The sequence below is a fragment of the Berghia stephanieae genome, chromosome 14, assembly GCF_034508935.2.
Source record: "Berghia stephanieae isolate SIO BIC M18660-M18661 chromosome 14, UCSD_Bste_1.3, whole genome shotgun sequence".
NCBI lineage: Eukaryota > Metazoa > Mollusca > Gastropoda > Nudibranchia > Aeolidiidae > Berghia > Berghia stephanieae.
In genome coordinates, this window is record NC_088373.1 from 429,516 (window position 1) to 446,412 (window position 16,897).

The following is a 16,897-nucleotide window of genomic DNA, read 5'->3' on the forward strand; positions in this document are numbered from 1 at the left end:
AAAAAATAGGAATTTCACCCTTTTAACAACCCACCCCCCCCCCCCCCCCCCCCCCCCCCTTCTCTCTCTTCGCTCTTTTTTATTCTTACCATTATCATCATCTTTTAATTTTAATTTTAGAGAAAATGGCCGAATAGTAAAAATAGAAAGAGTGAAAATAGGAAATGATTCCGCGAAAAAACGGAAGGGTTGGCAGGTATGAATAAATATAATACATACATAATGAGTCAAGATGAACTCAAAATAGAAACAAAATCTATTGTCTGTAATTGCTGGGATTTCTTCGCCCAATTTAAAAAAATAAATTAATTTCATTATAAGACAAAATATATCAACGTTCTTCGTCAATTTCATCCCCAGTCAAAGATTTAAATATTTCAAAATAATTATCTTCTGGAGTATATATATGTAGAATTGATATTGACATTCTGATGTCCATAGTTGACAGACATACGGCAAAAACATCCCTATATCTTATGAATTGAGAAATATGGAAACTTCAAGAAAAAGAAATTGTATAATATTCTCTAAAACAAATATTACATTTCCACCCTTTTTGTTTGTTTTTAAGTGTTTTACAGCGCTTGCAACACATTTAGGTCATATCAGCGCCCATAAAAAGGAAGAAAATTGGATAGTAAAATCATTCTAGATGTACAATTAAAAAGGACTTGAGGAAAAAAAGTAAGACAAAGGGGTATTAGTATTAGGTAGAATAAGGAACAGACGTAAATTCCAAGAGCACACTATCAAAGCACTTAGTTTGAGATCACCTTAAATATCTCATCCTGACACAAGCACAGGTCTCCACTAAGAGGAACACACTCAAATATTTACAAATCATGTATATAAAACAAAATTAATACAGTGCATAACAGAAAGATGATTTACAAAACAAAAAATATCATCTCCCAAAACTCTAACTGTATAAAGTTTCCCTCTCAGCCAGGGTATCCGGCCAGGACCAGAAATCTCATTCCAAGACAAAGACAGAAAGCATGTTGGAAAACAGATATAGGGGGATAGAAGACACAGTAAGTGCCTCCCTGCCCACTATGGGAGGTCAGGAATCCCACCCAGAAATAAGAAATAGATATACACTGAAACCCTGTTATACCGCCATGTTTGGGACCAAGACACAATAGGCGATATAGCGAATTTGGTCAATGTCGTGCAGGACTCAAAACAGTATTTGGAATTTCTGTCTGAACTCGAATTAGAAATCTTACTTTTAATAACTAGGTCTAAACAGCCTGTATACAAAAAAGAAAAACCAACATGAAAATGGAAAGAATTTAAGATTTCTTATTTTTTCATTGTGATAAAAAACTTGGAAGACAATTTTGTCGAGTAGCATTGGTGGTATAACGAGTATTTTTTCTATTATTTTTATATAAAGCGTTCTCATTATTGGGTTGGCGGATGGAGCTAAAACGAGGTTTTTGGCATTTTTATATAGATAAACGATCCAATCCAGACAAAAAGTTGGTGGTATAATAAGGGGCCGTATAATTTATAAAGAAGTTTGTGTGTAATTCAATTCAATTCAATTTGAATGCACATTCATTTTTTAGTATAACAATACTAACTGCGTTCCAATGACTATTCCAAAACTTCTGTTCAAAAACAGTTTGGCCAAATTTAGCACCAAAATAAAAATAAACCCGTATACCGATTTAATCTGTGTTCGTGGCAGGACTTGCAGCAAGAGGTCACCAATTTGGTTACATATAATCTAGCTGACTACTTTTCAAGATATTTAATCTCCATGTGGTTCTTGTTTTTTTCTTTTTGACAGACGAAGTCAGAGTCCGAGTCAGAGGCGTCATGATTCTTCATTTGTAACCGAATAGGATTCAATAGTCTGATGTCACGTCCACCCAGCAACGAGTAGCTTGGTTCTAAACAAACAAAATCGGTACTTTTAATTCTTCATGCTGGCTAGAACTTTTTTATATGTCATGTGATCAGAATACAGTATATAAAAGTCAAAACATGATCAGATTTATAATGATTTTCTCCTTTGGATACACTTTTATGATCGTCGGAGAAGTATTTCATAAGGGCGTCTGCCATTGTTCAAATAGTTTAGAACCAGTTACTAAGTTACTCTGCGTCATTACGAGGGAAGTGACGTTACGACTGTTGAAGCCTATTCGAAATTAGGGCATGAGGTAGAGTCATGAAAATGATAAGAATAGGAACCATGAAGGAAGGAAATGTTGATTTGTCTTTATGGTAGCACTTTATCTTCATTGTTAAATAAATGATTTCATTATATCAATTAAAGCAGAAAAGTCTTCAAATAAGTTGCATTTAGTTGTAACAGTGGACATTTCTTGACATTTTCAATGAAAAGATAAGACGTGTACATTATATATATATTTTTGGTCCTGGAACTCCCTCAATTCGATCATGTGTTTCGGTCCATACATTCTTAACACTCTAAAGGGGTTGGACCACATCTAATTTGCTAGGTTGTTTTTAAGGGCTTCACAGCACTTGCAACATATTTAGGTCATATCAAAGCCAGTAAATAGGAAGAAAATTGGATTAGTCAAAAAATTCTAGAATTACAATTAAATCATCCAAGAAAAAGGCAGACAAAGGGGAATTGGTTGAAATAGGGAACAGATGTAGATTCAAAGAGCACACCATATCAAAGTACTTAGTTTGAGAAGTCTCAGCCAGACACCAGCGCAGGACCCACTAAAAGGAATACACTCAAATGTTTACCAGATATAATCAAAAACAAGAAAAAAAAAAATAAATAAAATAAAATAAAACTTGAGCTTTTATATTGCGCAATATCCACTTAAAGTGCTCAAAGAGCTTTACAAAAGAACCTTATGATCGATTTACAAGGAAAAAAATATCATCTCCTAGGCTAACTGACCTTTGAATACCCGGTGTATTTGTCACTATAAAAATAATCAATAAGAAGTAGATATAGACTGAAACCTCATTATACTGCCATGTTTGGGACCAACACAATTGACGATATAGCAAATTTGGTCAATGTTGTAGGTACGGGACCCAACCAGTATTACTTTGAATCTGTCCACAGAAGAATCTTTTGTTCCATACTTGATATCATTCCAAAGTTTTACAAACTTCTGTTAATAAAAAGAATTTCCCCTTATGCTAGCTTTGTATCTGTCAATAACAATTTTAAACCGGTCTCCTCTGGTAATTTTTGTACTCAAAAATATTTTTTTAAATCAGAAGAATCCATGTGAACATTTGGGGGGCCAGGACAAAACCAAGTAATCCCATTCCAAGAATGACAGAAAGCAACTCAGAAACCCGGCATAGGAGGGAGATAGAAGACACAGGAAGTGACCTCCTGCCCATCATGGTGCCTTTCTACTTTTTGCCGGAATGGGGATTGAACCCACCACCTTCAAATCTGGATCTATGTAGGTATTTTTTTAAAAAGATGATATAAAACACATGCTTTTCTATCAGAATAGAAATCCAGCCACTCACATAACCGTCGCACTTCGTCAAAACGTTGCTAAAAATAAATAAATAAACACAAAATGAGTTGAGATGAATTCAGAGTAGAAATAAAATCTGCCATCTGTATTAGCTGGGCTTTCAAACAATCTTAATCTCCACCAAAGTTTTAAAATAAATTAATATCATGATAAGACATTAAATGTGATAAATCTATCAATGATCTTCTTCCATTTCCTCACCATTCAAAGGCTTAAATGTATCAAAACAAATATCTTCTGGACTATATGTAGAATTGAAATTGACATTCTGATGTCCATAGTTGACATTCTGTTGAAGTTCAAGATTGACATTTTGGGATTGTGCAATGTTGTAATTGACACTTGGACGAAAACCAACAGCTTGAGGCACCAATGGGGTGCCAAGATTGATGTTCATATTTTGCTGTGGAATGTCCATTCCCTCTGAATTCACATCTTGAAATTGATTGTCATCACCTGTATTGTCGTATAAATGATATCCGCCCGCATTGTGGATGCCAAAATGTTGTTGTTGCGTGACTGCATTGTCAAAATTGATACTTTTAGGGTCTAGAGAACCACGAGCACCCTTATTCCCAACACCCTTACGTCTACCACCATCATCATCATTCGCATTGTCCTTTTCTTCTTCACTCCGATGTGTCTTCATGTGTTTCCTCAACGTGCTGCTTTCCGTAAAAGCCCGACCACAGAGATGGCAGCTGTGTGGTTTCTCTCCCGTGTGAGTCCTCATATGTTTGTATAAGTCTCCACTTTGGATAAATTCTTTTTGACAGACACTGCATTGATACGGTTTCTCCCCGCTATGGATTCTCATGTGGTTTTTAAGAGTGCTTCCTTCACTGAATGACCTATGACAGATCGAACACTCATGTGGTTTATACCCTGTATGTGTACGCATGTGTTTGTTTAGATTACTCCCTTCGCTAAATTGTTTATTGCACACATTACACACATACGGCTTTTCACCCGTATGGGTTCTCATATGCCGAACTAGATCCCCGCTTTGACTGAAAGCTCTATCACACAAGGAACATTGAAACGGTTTTTCTCCTGTATGGGTACGGACGTGATTATTTAATTTTGTACTATCCCGGAACGATTTGTCACACATGGTACACTGATGTGACAACTTTTCACCCGTATGGGTTCGCATGTGACTCATCAAACTTCCTTTCTGGCTAAACGCTTTGTCACAAAATTCACACCTGTGAGGTTTAATCCCTGTGTGGGTCTGCATATGCATACGCAGGTGTCCACCTTGTCGAAAGGCTTTGTCACACAGTGTACACGGGTACGGCTTTTCTCCTGTGTGTATCTTTATATGAATATTCAAATGATCCTTCAGTGCGAAATCTTTTCCGCAAACAGAACAGTGGTACGGCTTCTCCCCGGTATGTTTTTTCTTGTGGCTGCTTAGTTTACCACTCTGGGTAAAACTCTTATCGCAAAGGGGACACTTGTATTTCTTCTCCTTTGTGGCACGACTTCCTCCTGGACTCTGGCTATACAAGGCAGGGGTGACAATGTGGTTTTTTAACGGCATTGCAGAAGAAGCAAAAGAATCCATGTACACATTCAATTTATCATCCGACGTCGTGTGAGTCTTCAACATGTGTAATTTGTAAACAGCTTTGTAGCTGAACCACCTCTGGCAGACAAAACACGATGCATTGGATAAACTCACCCCCATCCTAGACTTAATCTGATTCTTCAAGTATTGATTTCTGAACAAATTCCTTACAGACGACAAACACTTTCTTTTCCCTTGTCCTGAACTTGAAGTCAAATGTCGTTTTGAGTTTACATTTCCTTTGGAAGACAATCGATGTGTGGACTTTGATTTGGAAGACCTGAGTTTTCTAGAGTGAGATTTAATATGCCGATTAAGTAGAATTCTAACACTGAATGCCCTATTACAAACGGGACATTTCCTGGCTTTTTTCACAGCAGTGTTGCTGGCATTTGCTGTTTTCATTTTCTTTGGAAAGGCCACACCACCGGTTTTGGTTGATTCACGGTGGAGCTTTACTACATCATTGACACTACGCTGAACTTCTGTTTGAAAAAAAAACAAGAAATGAAAATAAAAACATCTGAATTCCGAACGTATTGAGATTTTGTCATTATTTAAAAGACAAGATGTGTTGAGCTATGGATTGTAACAAATAAAATTTAAAAAACAAACAAATATATATTAGGTTTCTTCTTCTTCATTCGGGTAGCCAACACCATCATGCTGATGACAAGCGCTGCACCAGGTTGTCACATGAAATTAAATAGTAATTTAATAAAGAAAATTTCATTGAAAGATGAAGAAAATAATAATAATAATAATAATAATAATGATAATAATAATAACAATAATGCAATAATAATAATAATAATAATAATAATAATAATAATAATAATAATAATAATAATAATAATAATAATAATAAGAGCATTATCTTCATAGCAATTTGATCTCATCAAAGACACGTTCGAATTGTTCATTGGGAACAGCATATAGTATATGCACGATTGAAAGAAAATCAATACAATGAATCTATTTAAGTTATAGCCAAGGCTGAATTGTTGGAATTGTCCGCAACTATTTAGAACTTTACCTGACTTCATTGCTCTTTTCTATTTGACCAACAGTCCACAACACTTTCATGAAATTTTTATTTTTCGAATTTTACACCCAAAGTGTAAAAATATAAAACATTAGAACTCTATTTTCTCATAAATAAGTCTCAGACCTGCCAAATTGAAAACTTTAAATTTAGTAATTTTTATGTAATTTTTTAGTAAATTGACAAGGAAATTCGTAATTTCTGAAATTGTGTACGAACAACCACAATATTATTATCATAATTATAGTAGTAGTAATAGTAGTAGTAGTAGTAGTAGTAGTAGTAGTAGTAGCAGTTGTTCTTCCTATCATCTTTATTATTATTATCATTATTATTATTATTATTATTATTATTATCATCATTATTATTATTATCATCATTATTATTATTATCATTATTATTATCATTATTATTATTATTATTATCATTATTATTATTATTATTATTATTATTATTATTATTATTATTATTATTATTATTATTATTATTATTATTATTATTATTATTATCATTATTATTTAAGTATTACTAGGAATTAAAAATTCTTAATTTTCCATAAAATTTCGTATTTGGCCATGAAATTTGTCTAAAATTCGTAAAATTACGAAAAATTCGGCAGGTAAGAAGTCTTCTTTCTTTATTAATTAAAAAAAGATTTAAAAACATCCAACTGGGGAGTTGGGGCCCAAGAAAGGGTTAGTTTAGTTCATTCCATGGGGTCAGGTCATGGTGAAACAATAGCTTATAATTAATTTAATTCAAAGTGTTAAAACTAACCCAAAATGATGATCTTTTAAATAAAACAAATTTGATACATACATATACATTAAGAATGATTTCATTTACTGTTGTGGACAAAACAGAAGAAACCGCTTAAACAGAAAAGAAATCAAAATATTGTCATTTTTTCCTCTTTGTTTTTGTTAACCAGTGATTGATAAAGTTCAATTCCATGTGTTTACTGACGCAACAATCACAGCAGTCATGCTTATCTCAAAAACACAATTTTGATGACAGAGAATTCATTTAATGACGAATAATCAATGTGGATTTTATTATCTGTTTAACATCAACGTTTTATTCCCAGGTGACAATTTTTCTTTTCTGAACTGACGCAAACAAAGACAACGCTCGTTAACGAAAAATTCAGACTCTGTGTGGATTCATTAAAAATTCTCTGAAACTTTTAGGATCTGAAGTCTCAGCATAACTGTGGTGATTTAACACTCCTTGCAGTAACTTTTTAATGTTAAAGAAATAGATACGGGTTGTTCTGTGGGTTATGACACAACATGAGGCAGTAACTGATGAAACACACGCTGAATAGTGAGCTCAAAGTTAATAATCAAGACATATTGCGGAGTAGTATTAGTGTCATATACTAAGCATATATGATTTAAAATACATAAAAGTTTCAAGAACGATTGAGCAAAAAAGCATGTTTGTAACTGTCTCCCAGGCAGACATTTTCGTGGAATTGCCCTAAACTCTCGTTAAACCGAAAAGGCAATGCCAAATAAATGAATTCTAAAAATTACTGATACCCTGGGATCTATCTAGGTCCCTTTGCATGTGAAATGATTGATCTACCAACCATACTATCAGGACCACCCCCCCCCCCCCCATCTACTAGATAAAGAACAGAATCTTTATATATTTCGGGATCAACGAGAAGTGTTCATTTTATGCTAATTCTACTGTACTTCAACCACAAAGTCACAAAATCAGTGTTGATGGTGACAAAAATGGAAAAAGGAGGAAAATTATGAATGGTTTTATTTACACCACATGTTTACTTCACTAACCTCCACATTTAGACCCATTGAGATGATAAACTACTTTAGCTATCTTCTGGATAGTGAGGGAAACTGCACCAGTTTGTTCCACCACACATCAAATCTCTCAAATCCAGAAAATTTGATAGAGGAAAATGTCTTTTTTTAAAGGAGGAAATTCCTCCTCTGACACAAAAATCGCGGATTTCCGCGGATCGAGGAAAATCATCAGCACTGTAAAATGGAAGACTTTGATCCAATGCACGCAATACGACATCAGGATGAATAACAGCAATGGGATAATAATGCAGCTTGAAAATCCTGGTAACTTTTTCAGGTCTGCTTGAATTTGAAATAGAATATCAAGTCCCTTTAATTTCGGTTTAATCGGTTTTTACTGTAATAACAATCTCTTCAAAATTTAACCTATTAAAGTAAACAACACACTTTTTTTCATTGAAAATCTTTAAAAATAATGATTGAAAATTATAAATTTCCATCAACACTCTGTACACATTATCTGTCATTGTTAGGTTTTAATAGCTTTTCTAATTAATTTCTTTAATGAAATAATTAGAGCTTTTTATATAGCACAATATCCACTAAACATGCTCAAAGCGCTTTACCATGGATCCCTAGCCAACAGCAACACTTAAAATGTAGGACGAGACATGGTACCTCTTAGGGGATATTACAATTCTTTTCAGACAGATACAACACCGTTAACAGTCAGGTGTTCATTTTTACACCGGAGTACGGTGAGAGAATGTGAGTAAAGAGCCTTTTCCAAGGACTCGACTATGCACCGTTTGGGACTCAAACCCAGGACCTTATGATCTGAAGGCGAGTGTCATCCCACCAGCTGCACAAATACAGTAAAAAATATACTGACAAGTTTACATCTTGGTTGTTTATTTTTACATGTTTGTACATTTGCATATATATTATATATATATATATATATATATATATATATATATATATATATATATATTCTTTTTTTTTTTTTGATGAATAAAGTATGTATGTATGTATGTATTATTATCTTATTTTCAATAACGTGAGATATTGTGAAACATACCCGTCTGATCAAACGAGCCTTTCCCCATAGACTTGGCCATGAAAGGATCTGCAGTCACCAGGTTATTGCCCAGGGACGTATTATCATTAGGATAATGGTCAGGAGGTTCAAGCTTGACCCGAGTGGTGTCTGGGTAAAACGGGATCGGCATGGAATGTCCCATCAGCCTCTTCTCCCATTCTATATCCATCATGACACTGCGATCGTTCTCTGACATTTTGTTGTCAGAATACGATGAAGGTCCGTAAATTGACAGCAAATTGCTTTTCCCTTCCCACTCCTTTTCTGGCTTGATGTTAGTCTCAGAATCAAACTCTTCATTGTGAAGATTGTATGGTAAGGTTGAAGCATCTGCTGTCGATGCGATGAGTCCACCAAAGTCAGAACCTGTTCTCGATACATTTGGACGTTGTATTCCTCCAGGCATGTCTTGTTCCATTTCTGTCAAAATGGTCTAGACCCCCAAAGTGAAAAAGGCAAAAGTGACTGGAAAGAAAGAAAGAACAAGAAACATGACTTTGTGTGGAGAATTTTTTTTTTTTTTTAAAGAATTTAAAATAGAACGGACCAAAAAGCATCATTATGTGAGAATTAACAAGACTTTGAAGAATAATAATGTGAGTATACAACAAAAATGAAAAAAAAATTTTTTTATGAAATGCATTTTGTCAAAACGTTCTTAAAGTCAAGATATGAAAAAAGATATCCTGTGGGGCGGCAAAAACTGGTAACTGGTAATAAAAACAGAAAAAAAAATAACATGGATTAAACAGTGGATTATTCTGTGTTCAGGCTAAAAATAGCCACAAATTGACCAGTGATTAACGAGAGGTGTGAAAAACAAACCACAATCCACCTCACGATTCATCGCCTTTGGGAGGGAGGGGGTGCTTCAAAGCATTGATTTTATTGACCTAAGAATAATTCTCTGAGGGGGGGAAAAAAATAATCCACAGCATTTTTGTTTTTAGGGGGTCCATAACCGCCCAGGACTGATCGGGAAGCTGGGTCCGTCAGAATGGCATGAAAGTACTTTACGAAAGACTAGCATCCTATCCAAATGGTAGTGAGCAATTGTTATTGTCCATTTTACACAATATAGAAAATGGGATAAACTTTGGCTCTATCAACATCATGCCTCAGCAGATGCACTAGACATCTCTCTCTCTCTCTCTGTTTCTCCCCCCCCCCCCCCCCCCCCCCCCCCACCAGTCAGTGGATGTCATATCAATTGGATCCTCCATATTTCAAATCATTTCCATTTACCAAAACATTCATCATTACATGTGTGTTGCCACGATACCAGATACAGATATAAAGAGAATGTGTGACTATATTTTATTAAATTTCTTAAAATTCCCATGTCACCTAATCTAATGTCTTGTAAAGCGCCGTGGAATTCGTAAGGTGGAGATCAGCGCTCTATAAATTTTATTATTATGTGATATTATATTACATCTCATGATAACGATATACTCTTATCATACACATTCACCACCTATCAGTAAGGCATCCAGAAATACAATGAAGAATAAAGGGAAATCTGTTTAACTCACTCAACCCTAACACCAACTATATCCGTTGTTTACCCAGGTTACTCTTACCGATCAATAACAATTGCTCACTACCCCTTAGATAGGACGCTAGTCTCTCACAAATTACTTTCATGCTATTCTAACGGACCCAGCTACCCAAACAGCCCTGGGTGGATATGAGTGTCAGTAAAATCTCCACTTCACACCCAGGATCGAACGTGGTCCCCTTGAGTGTGAAGTGAGTGCTCTACAATGAATCTTTAACTGAGACAATAATATGGGGATTAATTGAGTTATTACTTTTCGCCCTTCTTCTGATTCTCCTCACACACAGAAAGAGTGGTCACAGCAGACATAGACAACAGTCAAGTCACCGAGAAAATTATTTTTTAAAAACCATTTTACACGACAGTGAAATTTCAGTTTCTGAATTTATTTTCTCATTAATTAACAATTTTCTGAGTTGTATTTTCTCATTAATTATCAATGTTTCTGTCATCCACTTGTGACAGTTCTCAATTTGACTAACATCTTGAATACACTTTCTGCCCCCTAAAAAAATTGCCTGGAAATCTGTGAGATGTTTAGGTCCTGTGAGCCCTGGTAAGGAGTCACTTGGACAACGTCCCCCTGAAGCTGAAGCTTTTTCAATACAACATGAGCAAAGATCCCCATTTCCCGGAATATTTTCTTAGAATTTTATCAATTCAATAGGCTGTGAAACAAAACGAAAATTTTTTATTTTTTTTTCCGGTGAAGCGAAATTGCCGGCAAATTTACAGGCCTGATTGTTGTTGCTGTTTACAAAAATCAAAAATGGGTATAGTCTTAAACTATGATGAGAAAATGTCATTAAATCAATGTGTAATTATTTAAAGGTCTGATAACCCATATTGTTATGGGCTCATTGCTGTTATGGAAATATTCTCAAAACAACACAAAAAATTGTCCATTACAACAATGTTAAATCAGACCCATCATTGCCTTCGGTTACTAGACCAGGGCGAGAAGTGATTCGGGAAAATATTTTTCCCTGTTATTTTCCAGGCTCTGGGAAGAATTTTAAGGTGAACTTTATGCAGACCACAACTCCCAACATTCAACAGTTGAAGATCATGATCAGTTGAAAGTTTGATGCTGACTTTGTCATAGAAACATTTGACATTTGGGTCATCCATTGATAGCTGAATCATGTTTGCAGCATTCAGTGATATGTTGCCTCTTCATATGCAGTTTGCATGTCAGCAGCTGGATTTTTCTCATGGTTTTTTCCCGGCCCAAGGCAATTTTCACCGATTTTCCCAGTCGGGAATTTTCAAAATAAAACTCCCGGCTTTTCCTAGTTTTCCTGGCCCACTTCGAGGCCTGCCAGAGCCACTGATTTGTCCACCTTGCAATATATAATGTTGAGAAAAATGTTGCAATGACCTCCCAACAAGAACCAGGTGAATTAAGCATTTGATTTTTGATTTATTGTATGATTTTTGGGACATTCGAAATAATGTGTCATTTTATGTAATTCTTCTATATTTACTCTTTTCAAAATATGTCTCACAAAAGGCATCAACTATGCACTTTAAAATATTCTTCTTCTTTCTTTAGTCCTTCAAAACCATTATACCCATGAAGCCGGAGTTTATCTGGGTTTCTATAGTATTAAATGGACAGTAGCAATTATTGCTGTCCACCCTTTGGATAAGACCTTGTGCCTTGTCTTTCAACTAGATCTAATAGCCCAGCTACCCAATCATTGCTGGGTGGACGGAGAGGTCAGAAACCAATCTTGATTACACCCGAAAGCGATCCAGACCACTTTGCATGTGAAGTGATTGCTTCTACTTTTACCGATTGAGCTATCGGTGACCCCATTTTAAATATTATAATATTCCTATGAAAATTTTGATACAAAACTCTTTGACAGTTAAGTGTTGTTCTTTATTTATCTTAATTTTCAAAGCAATTAATACAATATCTAATATCACCTAAGAATTATTTAGTGTTAACAATCAGGATTTTTTTTTCTTGATCCCCAAAAATAATGAGCATTATTATTACTATTACTCAAAGCCGTTATTTGGAACGCCTCTTTATTGGAATAGCTGCTTATTTGCAAGGATCTTTGAAAGAATTTTTTTCTGTATAATTTTCATTGTTTAGGTAATGGGAATGCATACCGGTTAATTGGAATTGGAACAATTTCAAGCTTGAGCAAATGTCATCCCATGTCTTCAATATTTTTTTTTTTAAGTTGGTCAATTAACAATATAGGAGTCTATCACCACTCATTTCCATTTAATATGGTAATCCGTTATAATTTAGCCAATTAAACTTAACTAATTAAACAACAACAAAAAATAAATAAAATAAATTGCCAGTCTTAGTCTTACTTTTAGTGAGCAACAAATGATTAATTAATGAGTGTACAGATAGTGATCAAATGGTTGATCTGCTTTTTGGCGAGGCATGCCGCGTTCATTCAAAATTATATATATATAACGTGTTGTGGATTATTGAGGAATTGAATTCATGTGTCCTTGTTTCATTTGGTCTCATTTTCGAGACAATGAAAGTACAGTGACAATTCCGTATAGTATGATTATGATGAGCGTGAATGTGTAAGTTATAAATTAAACGGTAACGCATTATTTTCTACTTCTATCTTACTCTTATGGTATGATATGATATGATATAAGTCCAGATTTATGTAGGCTTTTACAGCCTTTTATCTGCTCTTGTGCATTCGTGAACGTATATAATTCAAGTCTCTCAAAACTGGGCATGCCACATGGTGGAAGGAGGTGTCTGAATTTAACTTTACAAACAGTATTTTTCTGTTTCAAAATGAGCATCAAGACAGCACTTGAATGCCTGCAATGAAGGGGCGTCAACAACTGTTGCAGGCAGGCGGTTCCATTTGTCGACTACCCTAACTGAGGAAAAGTTCTGCCTAAGGTTTAGAGAACACCTTTCTTTGGAGAGTTTGAATCTGTGTCCTCTGGTGGTGCTGGTGGAATCAAGATTTAGAGGGCTCGTGCTAACATAGTATAAATTATGTGTGTATTTGTACGCTTCAATTAGGTCTCCTCTGTCTCTCCTATACTGCATGCTAGGTATTCTTATCTTTTTCAGTCTTTCTGTGTATTCTAGATCTTTGAATCCCGAAATGACCCGAGTTGAGCGTCTTAGAACACTTTCTATGAGGTCTTTGTTTTTCTGTAGTCGTGGTGCCCATGCTACATTGCCAAATTCCAAGTGGGGACGTACAAGTGCAGTGAACAATTGTCTCATGTTATCTCTATCAAGATGAGTGAACAACCTCCTAATGAGGCCAACGATTCTGTTTGCTTTATTACCATCATTCATGACGACAAACATGTAAATGTTAAATGTAGCGAAGAATGGAAAATAAAAATATATAGAAACAAATAAAAGACTTGACCCTACCACAATTAATTATATTAATATTATAAACTCTTCCTTTGCCATGCGATCCTCGGACCGTTCGTCGTCTATCGCAATCGCACTGTACTGAACTGCGACTGTACTACTGTACTGAGAACGAAGCGGCAACTAGAAGACTAATGCATAAAATATATTTGTTGTGCTTATACCTATTATCCTAAATATTTAATCAGCCATAATTACCGATGTGTTGACCATCTGCAGGAAAGAAAACTCTCGCATTACCCGTTACCCTCCAACAATGACATGCGGAGATTGTCTCACTCGACCCTAGAGTCTCGAGTTGATGATGGAGGACCAAACTAAAAACTAACCTGTGGGTTTAGCTCCTAACGACACGGGATCAAAGGGATTCGCAGTATGCGGTTTTAAAGCTCAGACATAACAAAATACATGAGTTCTTTTCGAAATCCAACTCGGCTTCCTGATTATCATAATGGCGACCATTCTATCAACGATCGAGTCGAGTGAGAGAAGTGTGAAAGAACGAGACAAACGATGCCAGATAAGTGTGACAAAAAACTGCAAAAGATTTATATTAAATAAATATACGAGAATTTACGAGCCAAGTTTTCGAAACGGCGAATACGTAAGAATTAAAAAGGGATATAAATTGTCAGTTGTAAATATCGACTGGAGTCAGATTTAGATTTAGATATGACTAAAAGAAAAAGGAGAGGGAAGAAAAGAATACCGAAACACCAAAAACAAAATTTATTGCTTTCAATACAATCGATTAGAGTCCTATCTGGCATGTTGGGTCCTTGAAGAAAAAAAATATATCGATACAAAGTCGAATTTAAAATTCGCCTTATTATTACCGTATTAGGTGCTAGCCATGCAAATTGTATCCAAGTCGACGTGTACATAATATGCAGGTCTGGCATCCGAACGCAATTATGGACCTAGTTTAAAATAATTGTAATGGACAATAATTTGCGTCATTTTTTTTTTAGTTTTTAGATATCCTAACAACAATGAGCCCGTAATGAATTGGGTTATCAGACCATGCAAGTCATTAAAAATTGTAGCACGAAACCAGTACAAAGGCAATGGACTGTAACAAGGCCTTCTATATGGAACACTATATAGGGGGCCTTGACTGTAATCATTAGGCATTAGGGTTTATTTTATAAATATATTATCATATAGTTGTCTGGCTTTAAAAAAAAAAGAAAGAAAAGACAATTGATGTTGCTCCATCCCATCGTGAACGAGAGAGCTTGATGCTTCAACTGCATCCCAAATAACAACAGGACCTCTCTAATCGGGAAATGCCAGTGGCCTCCAAAATTGTCCCGATTAGCCGGGTTTACTGATTTGCCGGGAAGGTGAAGATTTCTGTTGTCCCACAAGCTTTGAAGTATACTAAAGCCGTGCTTCACGTCATCGTTCTAAATATGTAGCTTTGAAATGGGCTGGGTGTAAAGACCTGATATACCAACGATAGGCTAGTAATTCTCTCGCTCTCTTCTTTTTTTAAAATAGTAGTAGGAGGAGGTTTGTTTTAAAGGTTTTTACGGCGCTTGCAACACATTTAGGTTATATCAGCGCCATTAAAAAGGAAGAAAATGGGATAGTAAAAAGTTATAGAATTACAATTAAAGCACCCAAGAAAAAGTAAGACATAGGGGAACTGGGAACAAATAGGGATCAGATGCAGATTCCAAGAACATACCACCAATGTACTTAGTTTGAGATCACCTGTAAGTAACACGAGCACAAAATCCAACAAAGAGGAATACACTCGCTTACATTAAAAATTCAAAATAACAAATATAATAATACATAACAGAGAGATGATTTACAAGGAAAAAAAATATCATGTCCCAAAACAATAACTAGGCATTTGACTGTTTCCCTCCGAGCTAGGACTCCGGCCAGGGCCAGGACAAAACCAAGTAATCTCATTCCAAGACAAAGACAGAAAGCATGTTGGAAAACAGATATAAGAGGATAGAAGACAGGGTAAGTACCTCCCTGCCCACTGTGGAGGTAGGGAACCCCACCAAGAGTAGGAGGAGGAGAATTACTCCTAACCGTGGATGGCAAAAAACAACAGACCTGAGTGACGTCAACTTCATTATATCTATATTACTTCATGGAATGTCTTAGCTATGTGGTCTGGAGGTACAACACTGGCCTTCGTATCCTGGGTTCGAGTCCCTTCTGAGCAGTGCATTGCTGAGTCCTTTGAAAAGGCTCTTTATTCGCAAAGCCAGGTGTAAATTCAGTAAATTCAGTAACTGGGCATTAACAGTAGCATTGTCTGTTTTTGTTTTTAAGGGTTTTACGGCGCTTGCAACACATTAGTAAGAAAAAGTAAGACATAGGGGAACTGGGAACAAATAGGGATCAGATGTAGATTCCAAGAGCATACCACCAATGCACTTTGAGATCACCTATAAGTCACATCCGGACACAAGCACAAAATCCAACAGAGGAATACACTCAAATGCTTACATTACACATAATAACAAATATAATAATTAATAAATACATAACAGAGAGATGATTTACAAGGAAAAAAAATATCATCTCCCAAAACAATAACTGCATTTGAATGTTTCCCTCCCAGCCAGGGCCAGGATAAAACCAAGTAATCTCATTCCAAGACAAAGACAGAAAGCATGTTGGAAAACAGTGTATAAGGGGATAGAAGATACAGTATGTACCCTCCTGCCCACTATGGGAGGTCAGGAACCCCACCCAGACAGCATTGTCGATGTCGGAAAAAAATTGTAATATCGCCTTACATTTACATGCATCTTGTCTCATCCTACATGTTAAGTGTTGCAGTTGGCAGGAAACCGACCCCCTTGTAAAGCGCTTTGAGCATGCATGTCTAATTGATATTGCAATATATAAAAACGCAACTTATTTTTTAGACAATGACATCTCAAGATTCCGGGCAAAAGGAAAGGTT

The 16,897-nt window shown here is 35.6% G+C and overlaps 1 protein-coding gene across 4 annotated transcripts; it reads right to left on the reverse strand.

Moving 5' to 3' along the window:
• Window positions 1-244: 244 nt before the first annotated feature.
• Window positions 245-14,484, reverse strand: LOC144959380 (uncharacterized). Of its 4 annotated transcripts, none has more exons than XM_078891950.1 (3): window positions 14,286-14,484; window positions 8,975-9,460; window positions 245-5,558 (listed from the first exon to the last, which is right to left on the reverse strand). In XM_078891950.1, the coding sequence occupies exons 2-3, from the start codon at window positions 9,411-9,413 to the stop codon at window positions 3,676-3,678; spliced, it is 2,322 nt and encodes a 773-aa protein (XP_078748076.1). In that variant the 5' UTR covers window positions 9,414-9,460; window positions 14,286-14,484; the 3' UTR covers window positions 245-3,675. The 4 variants fall into 4 exon arrangements, with proteins under 4 accessions (XP_078748076.1, XP_078748079.1, XP_078748080.1 ...); XM_078891953.1 differs by having other exon boundaries at window positions 245-5,555; window positions 14,286-14,456; XM_078891954.1 differs by having other exon boundaries at window positions 245-5,555; window positions 14,155-14,456.
• Between the last annotated feature and the right edge of the window lie 2,413 nt (window positions 14,485-16,897).

What these genes read in the sequence shown, in the direction of transcription:
- LOC144959380 (XM_078891950.1), bottom strand. Translation starts at nt 9,413, where the DNA reads ATGGAACAAGACATGCCTGGAGGAATACAACGTCCAAATGTATCGAGA. An exon ending in AGGCTCGTTTGATCAGACGG is followed by an intron (nt 5,559 to 8,974) that starts GTATGTTTCACA and finishes TTTTTCAAACAG; the next exon opens with AAGTTCAGCGTAGTGTCAAT.